At 53.2% G+C, this 16,083-nt stretch overlaps 1 protein-coding gene across 3 annotated transcripts in view; it reads right to left on the bottom strand.

The window, feature by feature from the left end:
• Positions 1-15,385, bottom strand: part of ITGA3 (integrin subunit alpha 3) — a 28,781-nt gene extending 13,396 nt beyond the window's left edge. For 2 of the 3 annotated variants that reach the window (XM_081270304.1, XM_081270305.1), the window contains exons 1-9: positions 14,786-15,385; positions 7,725-7,852; positions 7,372-7,451; positions 5,219-5,468; positions 3,274-3,360; positions 2,667-2,874; positions 2,034-2,230; positions 400-488; positions 126-262 (exon numbers count right to left, since the gene is read on the bottom strand). In XM_081270304.1, coding sequence (XP_081126430.1) covers positions 126-262; positions 400-488; positions 2,034-2,230; positions 2,667-2,874; positions 3,274-3,360; positions 5,219-5,468; positions 7,372-7,451; positions 7,725-7,852; positions 14,786-14,991 — 1,382 coding nt within the window. In that variant the 5' untranslated portion in view covers positions 14,992-15,385. Of the gene's footprint in view, positions 1-125; positions 263-399; positions 489-2,033; positions 2,231-2,666; positions 2,875-3,273; positions 3,361-5,218; positions 5,469-7,371; positions 7,452-7,724; positions 7,853-8,660; positions 8,885-14,785 lie in introns of those variants that run through there. The other variant, XM_081270306.1, reaches the window with a different exon arrangement.
• Positions 15,386-16,083: the final 698 nt, after the last annotated feature.

Here is a 16,083-nt window from a genome sequence, read left to right on the forward strand (position 1 = left end):
CCTGCCCCTGGCCAGGGCTGGGGCTCAACCTTCTGTGGACCTAGTGCTGAAGATGGACGAAAATGGACTCCACACAGACAGGGATGAGGGGAGAAAGGCCCCTGTCCAGCATCCCCCTGGCTCACCGCAGCAGTACGATATGGTCTGACAGGCTCCCTACGAGCAGGTCTGGGTAGAAGTTCTCATCCACGTCCATTTGCCCACTCAGAGAGTAGCCAAAGGTGGACAAGCCAGGAAGCCCCAGCTTCTCTCCATGGATTACCTGGGGACAAGGGAAAGGGGTAGAGTCAGGTTCTGGGGAGGGAGGCCTGGGGAAATCTGGAAGGGGTGGGTGAGGGAGAGGAGGGAAGGTCTACTTCGGGTGGCAGGGGCAGCAGAGGCGTCCCCGGCTTTTCATACCTGCTGGGGCTGTCTGAGGAGCCCCCTGGAGCTGCTGTGGTAGATGTACACTTTGCCAAGGCCTTCAAACGGGGCTCCCACCGCGATGTCTGGGAGGAGAGGCAGGATAGCGTCACCCAGGTACCAGGCCCCACATCTCCCGAACCCTGTGCTGCAGGCCACAGAGCCCCACGTGGCATTGACCTCACCCTGCCAGGCGGTGCCAGCAGCAGGGACATTGCAGAGGTCTGCAGCTCAGGGTTAAAGGTGACCATCTGCAGACCAGGTGCTTCCTTTTGCAGGTGGGAAGGCGGGTTTCGAAGAGGGGAAGTGATTTCCCCACAGTCACGCAGCAAGTCAACGCCACAGGCAAAGCCACATCCTAGATTCCTGAGCCCTGCCCAGTAACTTCCCCTTTCCATGTCCCCATCAATTTAATCCCTAGGCATCCTGGCTCTTCTTCTAATGCCATTTATCAGCAGGGCCTGAAAAGGAGGTGTTCCCATCTGTGGCTGCCGCACACCCCTCATGAGGGTGCTGTGGGGTAGGTACTATTACCTCCATTTTATGGATGAGGAAACAGACTCAGGAAACCCAGAGACACAATGAGTGAGGGAAGAAGAGGATGTGTGAGCCCGTACCTGACACCAGGCGCTGGGATTTTAATCGTAACAACAGTGAACTTTTCTTCAAGTGTCAAGACTTAAAATTCATTATTTCCACAAATGAACCCAAAACATTTTATGATATTCTTAAACTTCATTGAACTCATTCTCATTTTGCTGCACTTGACCTCATAGGGTCTGGATGATCGGAAAGCCAAGCTTGTTAGCAAACTATGTCAGCCATGGGCAGAAAGTAAACGAGCCTTCCATAGGAAGTGCTTGGGCTTTACCGCCCCAAGTTTCTGGCTCACATTTTGTCTCTTCAGAAGTCCCTCTGCTTTTGGTTCCTTTTAGTTCTCAACTAGGTCCTCAAAAACTGAGGTTGTCAGAGAAGTGACTTCTGGATAAGCCAAGGGCTCCCATTGCAACCAGGCTGACACCCTGATCTAACCCTCTCCATGACACCCAAGTCCTACAGAGCACTGGTCATACTCCTATATTTAGGGCCCCCACCTTGTCCAGTCCTAATCATCCCACACCTGATACATGACAATCCTGATCTCATCTCTCCTTTGGTCCTACAACCTCCGCCAGAATCATCTTTCAAGGTATGAAGCTGTATCATATTGCACCTCTGCTCCAAAACTTTCTCTGGATGTCCCCTATACACCCTGAAACCCCAATTAGCCAATAGAAAGCACCAGTTCCTCTGCCTGGCTTTCAAAACACCCACCGCGAATCCCACACTTCCTCTCCAGCCTGTCTCTGATGGAACACTCCACATCCACTAGATTTGGCACATGGATAAGTTCCTGCATTCCCACTGCACCCCTTCTGTTCCTTCCCATTATGTACTCTCAACCCATCTTTATCAACCACTTATCACCTCCTCCAGGATCACCTGTCACCCTCTGCACATCCTCCCACTAGGATGGCTCTGAGAAAGTTGGGCCTGAGCCCCATCCCATCTCCTCCACAGACCCTGTCAAGCCTGGTATGCAGTTGGCGCTCAGTCAGTGGGGGTGCTGGGGAAGGGGTGCTGGCTCATACCCTGGAATCCATCCTGGTTGATGTCACCAATGCTGGCCACAGAGAAGCCGAAGGCAGAGCGACTGGGGCCATGAAGGAGGAGGGAGGGGTGGGCAGGGAAGGAGGTGCCCGCCTGGTTCATGAAGACGTAGACCGCACCCCCGACTTCCTCTTTCCGCTCAAAGTAATAGGGAGCACCCACCAGGAGGTCCTGCCACCTGCACAGGTGAGAAAGGGCAGGGGAGATGAGAGTGTGAGTTGGCCCCCCAAATGATGTATAACTTGCAGAATGGTGGCAGGGTACACAACTGTGCCAACGCCAGCTCAGGTCCCAGTGCATGGGAAGGACACAGGAAGGGCCAACATGGCCCACTGAATAGGAAACGCATGTCATGGAGAAGCCATGCAAGCAAAGATCACACCCAAACTGCCCAAATCTGTTGGAGCCATACAAAGACAGGTAAAGACAGGAAAGTGCAGGTGTCCTGCATATGGCATGCAAATACAGAGCCGCCCACCCACTCTGATTGCAAACTCACCACAAGCAGCGAACAAATGCACAATTGCAAAGTTTCCATTTCCTTGACCTGGCCTGGCCAGCCCACCTTCCCACACCTCTCACCCTGGCCCCAGAGGATGTCCCTAGATTCTCACCCATCGTTGTTCAGGTCCGCCAGGGCAATGGCGCTGCCAAAATAAGCGCCCACCTGCGTGCCTTCCAGCACCTGCCTCCTCCGCAGGTCTCCTCCCACCTCCTGGCTCAGCAAGAAGACGGCCCCCATATGTCGGTGTCGTGGGGCACCCGTCACAACAGTGATATCCGTGGGATGCAGGATGGCACTGCCTACCTGCACCGTGTACCCTGGGATGAGGGGAGGGTGTTCGATAAGCCCCCAGCAAACTGTGTCCCCTTCTACTCTGGGTCCATTTCCCTAGTTTCCTGAACCCCATTATGTTCAATTCCAAGTGGGACAAGAAAGTGGACCCCTGAGCGCCTGTGTCTGTGCCCCATTCCAGCCCCACTCCTCCTACACTCTGGACTGAGCTCTGTAAGGGTAGCGACTTTGCATGTGAGAACTTGGAGCAGAGTCTGGCATATAGGTGGTGCTTAATAAGTGTGTACCAGTTGAACTAAATGCCACTGGTCACACCTACACTCTAGCCTCCTCCTCCACCAGGCACTGAAGGAAGAGAGCCAGTGTATTAGGGACTGAGCCGCCTTCTTTTTTATCACCCAATGGGCCCCCAGAACTGAACTCACCAATGTAGAGGTTTCCTTGGTCCTCTGGGTCCTTGTAACTATACTCAGATAAATCCCAGTCCTTCCGCTGAATCATGTAGCTGTTTCCTTCACAAGGATTTGGGGAAAGGGAGGGGTAGGAGTCACCAACCCTTTCTCTTCCACCACGTCTAGCCCCCTCACCCCATTGTAATCACACCTTTTGTGAGCACTTTGTCATTTGCAAAACGTGACCCCTTTAGAAATGTCATGATGTCATATGATGGATGACTCCCATTTTGCAGATGAGAAAAGTAAGGCCCTGGGAGGGAAACTGACTTCCTCACAGTGCCATGGAAACTAGCTGTAGAGGCATGGCCAGACTCCTGCCTGCAGGCTCCTGGGTGTGGACACTAGCTGACACTTTCCCACCCTCCAGATTCCTTGGGCAGGCTCCATGCCATTATCTTTGGGCTGCCTACCTGTTCCCAGGTAGAGTACCTGTGACCCTGCCAAGGTTCTAAAGGACCAGGGGGAGGGAGGCAGGGCCAGGGGAGGGGGCAGAACCTCATTGTTCCATGAGCCCAGAGCTGTGGCTATGGCTGGGCCACCTGCTGGTCAAGAGGAGGAGACTGAGGGTTCCCTGCCTGTAGATTCTGTGACAATAAGGATACATGAAGAGTCACTATCACTACAATCTGTGTGATGGAGAGAGGCAGAGATGGAGGACGCCTGAGTCATCAGACACCTGTAGGACAGTATGTCCTGTAGTCCCCAAAAGGGTGGCCCTCCATGCATGTGACATGAAGAAATACCCCTGGCTTTGGATAAGTGAAAAGAAAAAAGTAGCAGGATAGCATGTTTAGTAGGATTCTGTTTTCAGGTTTTTTCTTTTAAAAGTTATCTTATATTCTAAGATAAGTCTGGAAGGATTCAAAAGATACTATTAGCATAAAGAAATGGTTTAAGGGCTGGGGTTGCGGCTCAGTGGTGGAGCACTTGCCTATCATGTGTGAGACACTGGGTTTGATTCTCAGCATCACATATAAATAAATAAATTAAATAAAGATATTTAAAAAAAGAAATGTGTTGAAGGAGATGGATGGGAGAGGAGGGACATTTTTACTTTTGGGGGGGGTGGGGTACCAGGGATTGAACTCAGGGGCACTCGACCACTGAGCCACATTCCCAGCCCTATTTTGTATTATATTTATTTAAAGACAGGGTCTCACTTTTGCTGAGGCTGGCTCTGAACTCTCGATCCTTCTGCCTCAGCCTTCTGAGCTGCTAGGTTTACAAGTATGCACCACGGTGCCCAGTGACAATTTTACTCTTTATTTTACCAAATCCTGCTGTACTATTTAGTGGTTGTTCCAGGAGGAGCATGTTTTATTTTTAAAGTAAGTTTTGAATCTAGGTACAGTGGTACACACCTATAATCCAGCTATTCAGAAAGCTGAGGCAGGAGGGTTGTCAAGTTTGAGGCCAGCTTGTCTTAGCAAGACCCTGTCTCAAAAATATAAAGGGTTGGGTACGTAGCTCAGTGGTAGACCACTTGCCTAGCATGTGTGAGGCCCTGGGTTCACTCCCCTGCATCACAAAAATAAATAAATATAAATAAGTTTTTAGTGGCTAAGTTGCAGTCAGATGGACCCACATGACAATCCAGGTTTCAGAACTTACTATTGGCCAGAGGCTATTTATTTCACTTCTCTAAGGCTCAGTTTTTTTATCCTATAAAATTAGTATTATAATAACACTTGCCTTGTAAGAGTATAATTAAGAAAGTCCCTGGCACACAGTAAATGCTTTAAAATAGTGGAGGTCATGGTTGCCACTGTTGGCACAAGGGCTTCTGCCCATCTCTCCTGCCCCCTAGTGGGGATGGTCTGGGGTGGGCAGTCCCAGTGGCTAACAGGGTAAGGGGTGGGGTGGGGGTGGGTGGTGAGTGCTCTCTGCTCCTCCTCCCTTTTTCCATGGTCCCCACCTTTCCAATTGTAGGCACCAGGGGCTCCAAAGTATATGGTGTTCTGGGTAAAGCCGCCACTGGTGCCCAGCTGGCACATGCCCGTCTCCAGGTAGTCGGTGTTACTGTTGCACATCTCGTTGTGGTAGGTCTGCCAGTCATCGCTGGCGTCCAGCTCTAGGTCGTTGCCCCGCACGTAGCACTTGCCTACCATTCGCCGCTGGTCCTCCGACCCTGACCACAGCACCTGGGTGTAGCGGTGGGCACAGACCTGGGGAGCACCCCCCAACACATGAGGCCTTAGCCAGAGCAGGGGCCCAGGGAAAGCTATCTCCTCTGGCCCAGGCACCTCGGGCTTTGTGGGACTGAAGGAGAACCCCCGGTTTCTTTTCCTTTCTATGGTGATAATTAAACTCACATTCCCTTTCCAATATCCAGAAATCTGTTCTGAAGGTCAAGAGCAATTTTTGGAAAATTTGTATGGACTTGAGAGTAGCTAAGACAGCTAGGAGAAAGGATGAGGGAAGGTGGGGCTTAGATTCTAAAGTCCAAAATGGGTCATTTCCAGAGAGATTAGGGGACTTGCTTCTCTCTGTCCCCAGATGACCCTGTCTGCTTAATAAAAGGACCAATATTAAACTGGAATAATAATAGTAATACTCATAATAATAATAATAGCAGCAGCTAACACTTACTGAGTGCTTACTGTTTGCCAGACATTAACAACTCCATAGTGTGGGGACACTTATTTCCCCCATTGTAGATAAAGAAACCAAAGCAGAGAGTTTAGTAGCCTCTCCAAGATCTCACACCTACATAGAGGCAGAGAATATTCAAACACAAGATACTGTGCTGCCTCATAAAGGTGACTCTACACACAGCTCCAGGCCCCCTGCAGCTACTCAATATAGATTTATTGGACAAACCAGTGAATCAGATTAGTGTGTTCTAGGGCTGGGGGTGTAGCTCAGTGGTAGAGCATGTGTTAAGCATGCTCCAGGCAAGAACACAGAAAGAAGAAAAAGGGGGGTGTTTTAAAATAGCCTAGGGTCAGGCACAATCAGAAACTGCCCCATTCTTGTTTATTTGCTTTTCCCTGATCCCTTCTAGCTATGAGAGCCACTAGCATGTCACATGAGCCTGTCCTAAGTTTCCAGGACTAGCACAGTGCTTGGTACTCAGTAGGTACTCACTAAATATTTGTGGAATGATTGAATGGGTGAGTGATTAGCTCATTGCTAAGGACTCAGGATCTAGAATGGCTTTAAATGGTCTCGTAGACCTATAACCGTTCGCAACAGGGGTCACAAAAACGTGTTTCAGTGAACTGATGCAAACCTGGAGCTCGGAATAGTGTTCAAAGGTGACAGAAATCACAGCAGTGATGGCTACAGGGGTGGCAATTGACTATAAAAAGGCACAGAGAACTTTCTGGGGTGATGTACATATGCTCCATCTTTCATGCGTGTTGATTACGCAGGTATATACATATCCCTCAAAACTCACAGAAATGGGCTGGGTGTGTAGTTCAAGGATACAGCACTTGCCCAGCCTGTGTGAGGGCCTGGGTTCCATCCCCAGTACTATAAAACAAAAACAAAACAAAAAACCCAAAACAAACAAATAAAAAAAAAACCCTCTTAGAAACTTCAAATCTGTACATTTCACTGTATGTATATTTTACATGAATTTTAAAATGAAAACAAAAATGTCCATCTGGGCCTTGGAAATGGAGACCCCCAGGGGCCAACACTAAAGGATGTGTGTAGGAAGTGACAACTGACAGCAGGGAGTAGCCCCCAAAGCAGAGCTGGGTAAGCTGGGGTCAGCAGGGCTGCGCCTCTTCCGGCAGCCTGACTCCCAGGAAGGAGGCAGGCCAGCGCCCAACCGCCTGGGGCCCTCCCTGCCCTTTGCTCCTGCAAGTTCCCACGAATGAAGAACACCCCATGTGGGTGCGGGGAGGAAGCGGGTGATTCAGACAGGACCCAGGCCATGCCTGGCCTTGGGAGACAGCCAGACACACACCCCCTCCCCTGGAGTACAGAGTGCAAGGATAGAGAGGCCTGTGGAGATGCAGCCACTGGAATGGACACTTGCAAAGGCCACATGCATGCACCCCTGGAGAAGGAAGGAGAGAGGGGGCAGGGCAGGGCCAGCAGTGAGTGCCCACTTACCAGGACTCTGCCTGCCGGGCCCTGGCTGGCCACAGTCACCCCGAGCCACATGTCCTCAATAATGTGATGGTCAGGGTCACCTAAAGGCATGGGAGGGATCATGAACCAGGGCACCTCACCCCATATACCAGTGCTCCGAACCCCCAGAGGGCAGTAGTTCTCTTAGACTCCCAACCCCAGTAGGGCAGCCCCGGCTCCTCCCCTCTTCAGTCCATCATAACTTTGGTATCTACCAATCCCACATCTGCTCTAAGGCTCGCTGTTTTACTAGTCACTAGATCAGAAATCACTCGAAACTACATAAGCAAGCCTTGTCCTCTCGCTGTGCCTCCCCACCAGACACTGCTCCTCACTTTTCTCCGTGATATCCATCCGCTCACAGTCATTCTTGTGGGCAGTGAGGGGACACAGGTACACAGCACCAGTCCGGTTGGTGTAGCCATCAGACACAGCGAGTTCCCTGGGGGCACCAGCCAGCAGCCTGCAGGCAGGGAGGCAGGGGGTTCCAAGCTCAGGATCTCCCAATCTCCCCCCCAAGCCAACTTGTCATTCAACACCCAGTTACTGAGTATTGGCTCTGTGCCAGGCTCTGGGCTGGGACAAGAATGGACCCCAGCCCCTGCCCTCCAGGAAAGAGCCCAGGGTAAGGGAAGGCAGGCAGGAACAGACAGTGAGTGCCACAGGAAAAGGACACAGAGAGACCTGCAGAAGAGGGTGTCTGAGGACAATGACCAGGGGTCACCCGATGAAGAAGGGGAGCAAGGGCACTTTAGGCAAAGGTACTGCATGTGCCAGGGCCAGGAAACATGAGGAAGCAGGGTGATTCAGAGCTCAGGCCCTCCATAGAGCCCGAGCCCAGGAACATCCGGGGAGGGACAGGAGGAGAGGGTGGGAAGGGCCTTGGAGGAGCCACAGAGGGCAACCCAACCAGATGACATGGTCAGATCTGGGTTTTCAAAGGAATGTTTTGGCCTCAGAGATGAAGGTAGAGGGGAGGAGTCCTAGAACTGGGTTCCAATGACCTGACACTTTGAACGACGTGGTCCAGCAGCCCTGTTCCGGTGGATGGGCAAGGACTATTTCCTTGCCTCCAGAATCCATCTTTGGGGACATGACATTGACAATGAGCTCTTACAAGGGTGCTTAGAGCCCTGGCAATCCATCCCACACCAAAGGGGTGGCTGGAACCAGAGGGATCAGCCCTGAAATATTATCTCTGAGGATAGTCATGGGGCCACGACCATCAGACATCCTCGTGAAAGAGGCAAATTCCTCAGCCCACCACTGACCTTCTCGAATCCAGGGCACCCCTGCTGGAGAACCCAGTTCTTCTATGCCTCCTCCCCAGAAGCGTCCCTGCAGCCTCTCAATGTTCTGCCAGGACCCCTCCTTGATCCTGATGATGCACCTTTCAGGTGCTCCTCCAACTGGCCCCAGAAACATTATCACCTTGAGGCCCCAGGCTCAGAACTGGGCTCCAGGGCTCCCATCAGACTCTGGAAGTGCTAAGCAAGGGTTGTGCCTGCAGCCCCTGCCAAGGACCTACTTATGAAGGAGGCAGGGAGTGGGTAGGGCAGGGCCAGGCAAGCTGGGGCCTGGAGTGTCTCCTCCCACTGGGATTCAGGAATGCACAGCCTGGGGTGCTGGGAAGGGGCGTGGCCTCTGCCTGCACCTCACATCTGCAGCTCAAACCTCACCCTGGGGAAGTGTTCCTGGGAGTGAGGGCTGGGCTTCCCCAAGAAGAGTAACATTATGAGATTATGAGCCCCGAAGGGAGGCCGACAGGGAGCCACAGTGGCCTAGTCAGTCACCTTCTGCCTGGGATGGGGAGGGTGGCTCAGTGAGTCCACTGCCTGACCACCCAGGGACATCCACCCCCAGGGCTCCTAACAGATGAAGAAAGCCAGGGCCCGTGGGAAAGGAACATCACAGCCTGGGAGCTGGTGACCTTGTTCTAGGATCTATTCTGTCTCCAAGGGTAATTTCCTCTCCCAGAGCCTGGATTATCTCATCTGTAAAATGGAAACAGCAGCTATTTTACCCACCTTTGGGGGTTATTGGAGGAATAAATGGGTTCACTTGGTAAAAAGCTTTCTGACTAAAGCCATGGCTGATGTGGTCACTGCTGTTCTGATTTCTTGTGGCACCAAGACTGGCTCTAGCATGACCCCAGACTCCCTTCAGGGACCCCAGGAATTTCAGTCCTACCAGGTTAGGGGGCCTGGAGCAGAGGGGAAAGGAACAGAGTACTGCCATCCTTTAGAGGGAGCAGGGGACTGGACACAAGTAGGGCTCCCGCAGCCTGACGATACCAGGCAGTCACTGAGGGTGTGGGCACTGGTGGCTAGAGTCATTCTAGGGAAAAAACAGTATCAGCTGGAGGTGGAGGTCACCTATGATGACCTTGAAAGGGTACAGGCTTCAGCAGTGAAGGGGACCCTAAGGGGCCCAGGTTGCATTCCAGGACATGCAACTGCAACGTAGTGGAAATACTGCCCTCATGCTGCTCCTGCCCTGTCCAAGCTGCCAGCAGGAGGTGCCCAAGGAGTGGGGTCTCTCTGCCTCCCAGCTCCCTCACCTCAGCCAGGAGGAGCTGAGGGAACCCTCCTTCTAGCTGCCTGAGGTACTGAGCCAGCAGAGCTGGGCATAAATGGCAACTGGATTAAACAAATTCCTATACCACCTATACCCACCCCCCTTGCCAGAGCTGCCTTGTGCCCACAAATGGAGGAGGGGGCAGGACCAATGCTTTAATCCCAAACCCACATCCTAGGTCCCCCCCTCAGAGATTCCACAGGAGCCTCCCCACACCCCCTGGAGTATTTTTAGCTCCTACTTGGCCCGCTCAGAGGCCCTTTAAGGCCCTCTGGCTCCCAGCCCAGGATCCAATGGGTCTCCAGCCAGAGGCCTGCGTGTGCATAGGGGAAGGCAGGTTTGCAGAGAGTCAGGTTCCTGCTTCCCCAGTCACAGCCAGGTGTGCGTGGTGAGGGCTGGAGAATCCAGAGGCTGCAGGGAACCTTACTAATATGCAAATGAGATACAAATTGTTATGCAAATGAAAACCTCAGCTAGCTACCTGCTGCTGGGGCTGGTCCAGATCAGGCAGTCCAAAAACCCACCCCTCTCAGATCAGCGTTTAACCCAACTCCCAGCCAGTCAGAAGGCAGAGGCCGTGAAGGGTGGCCGGATGAAGCTCTAGGAAAACAGGAGGTGGACCTGGCCTCTCCTGGAGTCAAGCTGGGCTGGGAGGGAGGGGGTGTGGAGGAAAAGATGGCTCAAGGGCTCTCACCTAGCTGCCTCCTCACCCTTGAGTCTGTTCCATTCTGAAGGCACCTCCTGGCCTCTGGAGACCCCCTGAGCCCTGAGTTCTTCCTCACCCGGCCCCAGTGTTACTCCAGGGCAGCACGAAGCTAATGGAGCAGCACAAAGTGGTAGAATTGGAGAAGGCTGGGGAATGGGGCCCAGGAGAGTTCAGGGCACCAAGTTGGCTCACTTCAAAAAGGAGGCCCCCCGGGCACTGGGGTGATGCTCAAAGAAACAGTCTCTATGATTCAACCTCACAGACTCCTTCATCTCGGGAGTGTAGGTGGAACCTGTGGAAAGAGGAGGAGGCCAGGGGATCTAGCACTCAGTCCCCTGCCTTATTCCTAGGGTCCTTAGCCCCTGGGCTCCTTCCCATGCCAGGCCAGGAAGCAGGAGGGGGAGGGGATCTGCTCTGGCCTAAAGCCCTGGGGTGGGAAGGGGCAGCTCCTAGATGCTCAGATGCCAGCCCTGTGCCAGCCCTGCTGCCCAAATTAGCCACCTCCCCAGAGGCTGCTCCTATGGAGGCTGAAACTGCAGCCCTCCCATCCTCCTTAGGCTGCCCACACAGCCCCCTCTCCTCCTGGTGACTCAGCCCAAGAACCAGAGCAACACGCTGGAGGGAAGGAGAAAATGAGGACAGCAGAAAGAGGCTGGGGGGGGGGTGCTCCAAGTAATGGAATAAGCACAACAGACTATTTTTCCCGTTTCTTCTCCCTTTCCCCGGCTCTTCAGGATTTTTCCATATTTGACCCCGCAGGGCATTCTTCTTCAAGTCGTCTAGCCTCAATCCCACTTGCTGCAATGGATATCATCTTCCTCCTTGGTTTAGCTCTGATGGAGTCCCTTTCGCTGCTTCTTATTTCTAAGATCAGCCTTCCCTACCTCCTGCCCACTTTGAAGCCCCCTAGCCTGGACTGGTCATTGGAGAAAGTCCAGGGAAAAGTCCTTCAGCCTGAAGCTGCCGTGCTGCTTCTGCTGGCACTAGCAGGAGAGGCTGCCGGCCGCCTGCCCAGGGAAATGTATGTTGGGAAAGCACAACAGGTTGCCCAGCTCCCCTTGCCCCAAGTATGACCTCATTTCCAGGAGCTGCAGCCACTCCCACCTGAGGCCTCCCAGACATCTTTATTTCCAAGCAAGTGAGGAAAGGAGAGGGGGCCCAGAGGGATCCCCTAGAGTCTAAGATCAGGCCAGACCAGGGAACGGCAAAGCAGGTGCTGGGGTGGATCAGTAACCACCTCCCAGAAGAACAGTACTTCTGCCTCCCAGGACTCCTCATGCCTCTTGCTAAGAATCCCAAAGTGCCAGGCACCTCTAAATCACAGCTGGGGAGGCTGAGGCAAGAGAATCGCAAGTTCAAAACCAGCCTCAGCAACTTAGCAAGGCACTAAGCAACTCAGTGAGACCCTGTCTCTAAATAAAATAACAAAAAAGGGCTGGGGTTGCGGCTTAGTGGTTAAGTGCCCCTAAGTTCAATCCAAAGTACCAAAACAAAAAACAAACAAACAAACAAACAAAAAAACAAAAACCAGCCAACCAACCAAACAAACAAGCAAACAAACAAAAAGTGCTTTGGTCCTCATTCCTCCCTTACAGAGACTGGGAGCTTGGGGCTGGTTGTGGGTGGGGAACCCGAGTGCAGAGATGAAGGTGATGACACAGCAAGGAGTGTCCACCTTGGGGTTTTAGCCATTTCTGGAACAAAGCCTTCTTTAAGAACGCAAAAGCTGTGTTCTTCCCTCCTCCTGTCCCTAGGATGAGGTTCAAATACACATGATTTGCATATAATTTCAGGGGTCCCTGCATCTCCTGGAGACCTTCTGTGAACTCCAGACAAAAGGCCTGTTCAGAACCATATGAACACTTTGGTTCTCCCAAAGGGACTTTGAGGCTAAAAGAATAGAAACCTGCAGTTTAACCTACTAGCTACTAGCTCGGTGCTCAGACAGCTGTTCACATCTGGCTACACAGCTGGTTGCAGCTAAGCCCAGCTAGGGCCAGCTGACTTTTCCAAAGGGCCAGGGGGCTGCACTCTGTAAGATGAGATGAATCAAGATAGAGAAAGAACGACCCCTGGGTGAGACTGAGGGTACCCAATGGGGAGACTCAGAAATTATCTAGAACCACCTGCCACTCAAAGGTTCAGCAACTTTGAAACTTCTCCAAAAAGAAGAACCCCTTTGCTGAGCTATCTTGGGTGGAGCCCATGGGCAAAGTGGGTGTACCCCATCCTGGCTTCAGTCTGAGAGCCTCTGGAGGGTCCTTGGAGAATTAGGCACATACAGAGCATTTTACACACACTATCCCATGAAAGTCCCACTAAAACCCTGTGGAAAAGGCATGTCGTTCCCCTTCTGCTGATATGTGAGCAAACAAAGTCTCAGGTGTTAGTGACAGATCCAAGACAAGACTCTGGCAGTAGGACTTTTGAGCCGCTTCTCCCTCAACAATGCCAAGTTGCCTTTCATAGGCCAACAGAGGTGGGGAGGAACACATAGATTCAGGTCCAACGCTTTTTTAAGGAAAAATTGGCCACTGGCAGGGAAATACTTGCTCAAGATCACATAGTAGAGAGGGAAGGGCTGAAGAATCAGTTTTTATTCTTTCTTTCCAGTCCAATCTTCTCTTTCACTGTGTTACTTTATGTCATGGAGATTCTGCATCAAAACACCTGAAAATCGGGGCTGGGGTTGTGTGAGGCATTAGGTTCGATTCTCAGTACCACATATAAATAAAGCAATAAAATAAAGGTCCATCAACATCTTCATATATATGTGAAATATATGAAAAAAAAATTTAAAAACTGAAAATTATTTTCTGGGCTAGGGTAGAAAAAAAACATTGCTATAGAATCTTTCACTGGTGGTCACTCAGGGCCTTCAAATGATGGAAGGCTGGCCAAAGCCAGACTGAAGTTGCTAAACCCGGCTGGGAAGGGTGTGGTGGCCCTACCCTCTGAGAAGAAAGCCAGATGGGGGAGAGGATAAGTTCAGGTAGGTAGGCTGGACAAGGGCTGGGCCAGCAGGGCAGGGGCAGGTAGGTAGCTGAAGCAGAGTTTGGACTTTGAACACTCCAAACTTCAAGTTTCTGCAGGCCTCAGTTATAGCTGGAGCATTTTCAACTCAGTTTTAGGCTGACCAGGTCTTCTAGTTTAGCCAAGTTAGAGACCAGGTAGAGAAAGATGCCTAGCAGGTCACCTAGGTGAAAGGGGCCTGCCTGATTTGTCCCAGCCACTGCCCTTTCCCGGGCAACATTATCTCCTCCAGCCACCCTCTTTCCCCAGCTGCCATCCTCAGCAAACTGAGCCCATGCAGAGAAACCTCTGAAACCCCCAGCTCTTCCCGCTCATACACGCTGGCGGGTTCTCCTTGCAGCTGTGGGGAAGGAGGGCAGAAGGAAAAGAAAAACACAATTTCCCTCTTCAAACCAAAACAAACACACTCAGGGCTGCCGGTTCAACATGAATCTGAGGAATGCAGGGAAGAGGTCTGGTGGGAGAGCCCTCCGCTTGTGGGTGGGCTCCAGAGACCAAGCCTGTCTTCTACTGCCCCTTCCTCTAGGAGTCGGAAGGAGCCTCTGGACAGCTCCAAACACCCAGACTCCCCATCACCTCACTGCAACGCCAAGCAGTTGAGAAGGCAGTCCAGGCTGACTCTGCAGAGGGCGTGGTTGGTGTGGCCACAGACTAAATGCAAGGTGTAAGTGGGGCTTAAATGCATTTGCTGCGGATTCTACCCAGGCAGAGGGGAATGAGGGTCCGATAGGTGTTTATCTTGCAGTTTTCCCCAGCTTCCAGTCCCGCAGAGAAAAGACCAATGCTAGGTAGCCGGCTCAAGCAACAGAGACCCCACTTCCGCTCTCGAAGGGTGGAAAGGTGTCGTCTAGACAGGTTCTGGCAGAGTCAGCACTCGCCAATGATTACCGCTCCCCAATCCTTCACTTCCCGCCAAACCCGGCAGTCTGAGAGCTGCCGGGATACCCGCCCCCTTAATCCTAGATCACAGTGGCCAGTGGCAGCGGGTCTGGAAGACCGAGGGCCCAGGGCTCCCACCCAGCTCCGGATCCGTACCCCCGCACATACTCTCTTCTTCCCCACCCCCGCAGACGGACTTACAGGTATCGCTGCTGCCGCTCTGTCTGCCGATGGAGGGCGACCGAGTAGCCAAAGAGGCTCCCCGGGTTCTGGGCCTCCTTCACCACCAGGAATCGGGTGTCCAGGTTGAAGGCGGAGGCGACGCGACCGCCGGCCGCCACCATCAAAGCGAGCGCGCAGAGCATCCGGCGCGGGGCGCGGGGCGCGCGGTTGGGGCCGGGGCCCATGACTGAGCGCGAGCCGGGGCGGGGACCAGAGCGCTCGAGGGCGCGGTGCGGGGAGTGAGGACCTGTTCACCTGCTCCGGGCGCCTTCAGAGGACACTCGAGCCGCCGCGCCGTTGCGCCCGGAGCTGATCAGTTTCTCGCTCCTAGCCGGCTCAGTTTCACATCTGCCCAGGTCTGCGCCCTCGGATCTCCTTCTAAGGTCCGTGGATCTATTCTCACGCCTGTCCGGCTGCCGGGTCACAGTCCCTACACCCAGAGCACCCGGCCCCCAGCTTGTCCCGGCCGCGCCCCCTTGACCGCGCTATCGCCTTCTATCCCGGCCAGGCGGCGGATCTGGCCAAGCAGACCTGTGGACCACAGGGAGGACGCGAGGGAGGGGTCCCCCGCGGCGTGCGCCCCGCCTCCTCACGCCCAGCCCCGCACCTCCCCACCTTGCGCGCCCAGTCCCGGCTCCGCTTTCCTTCCGGGGAAAGAGAAAAGGTCCCGGCCCCGCCACCGCCTCTTAAAGGGGCAGCGCCACCCCTCCCTTCTCATCCTTCCTACCCCGGCTCCGCCCTCTTCCCCAGACACCTGTCAGGAACCCCTAAAGGCTTGAATTTCCTCTCCCCGCCCCTCGCTTCTCCCAGGAACCGTCTCCTCCAGAGCGCTACAGATTGAACGGGCGGGGCCAGGGGTGGGATTTGTCTGGCCGCTTCGCTGAAGCCGTTTCTGCCACTTGGAAAGGCCATTCCAGGCGCGGCCACCTCGGCTGTCCGGGCTGGACAGATGAGGCGATGGCATATCTGGGAATCGACGTCTGCGCGCAGCTGGTTGGAATGGTGAAGTGGCTTCCGCAGCGCCGTGAATCCCTAAGGGATGACTGACGGTCTCTGGGCGTTCTTCTCGCACCCAGTACCTTCGCTGTCTGTCGGGATTTATTTCTCCTGCTCACCCACTCCCACCCATCATGCTCCAAGCTGGGAATGGTTCGTCAGCAAAGCCAAACAGATATTTTGCAGTGGTAATAACCAAGCATCGCTAATTGTAATTAGCAAAAAGACGCATTTTCTCCTGGGCAAAGCCTTCTGGTATCAAGGGATAAGGCTGTCGATAT

The sequence above is a fragment of the Spermophilus citellus genome (genome assembly GCF_964194105.1).
Source record: "Spermophilus citellus genome assembly, chromosome: 17".
NCBI lineage: Eukaryota > Metazoa > Chordata > Mammalia > Rodentia > Sciuridae > Spermophilus > Spermophilus citellus.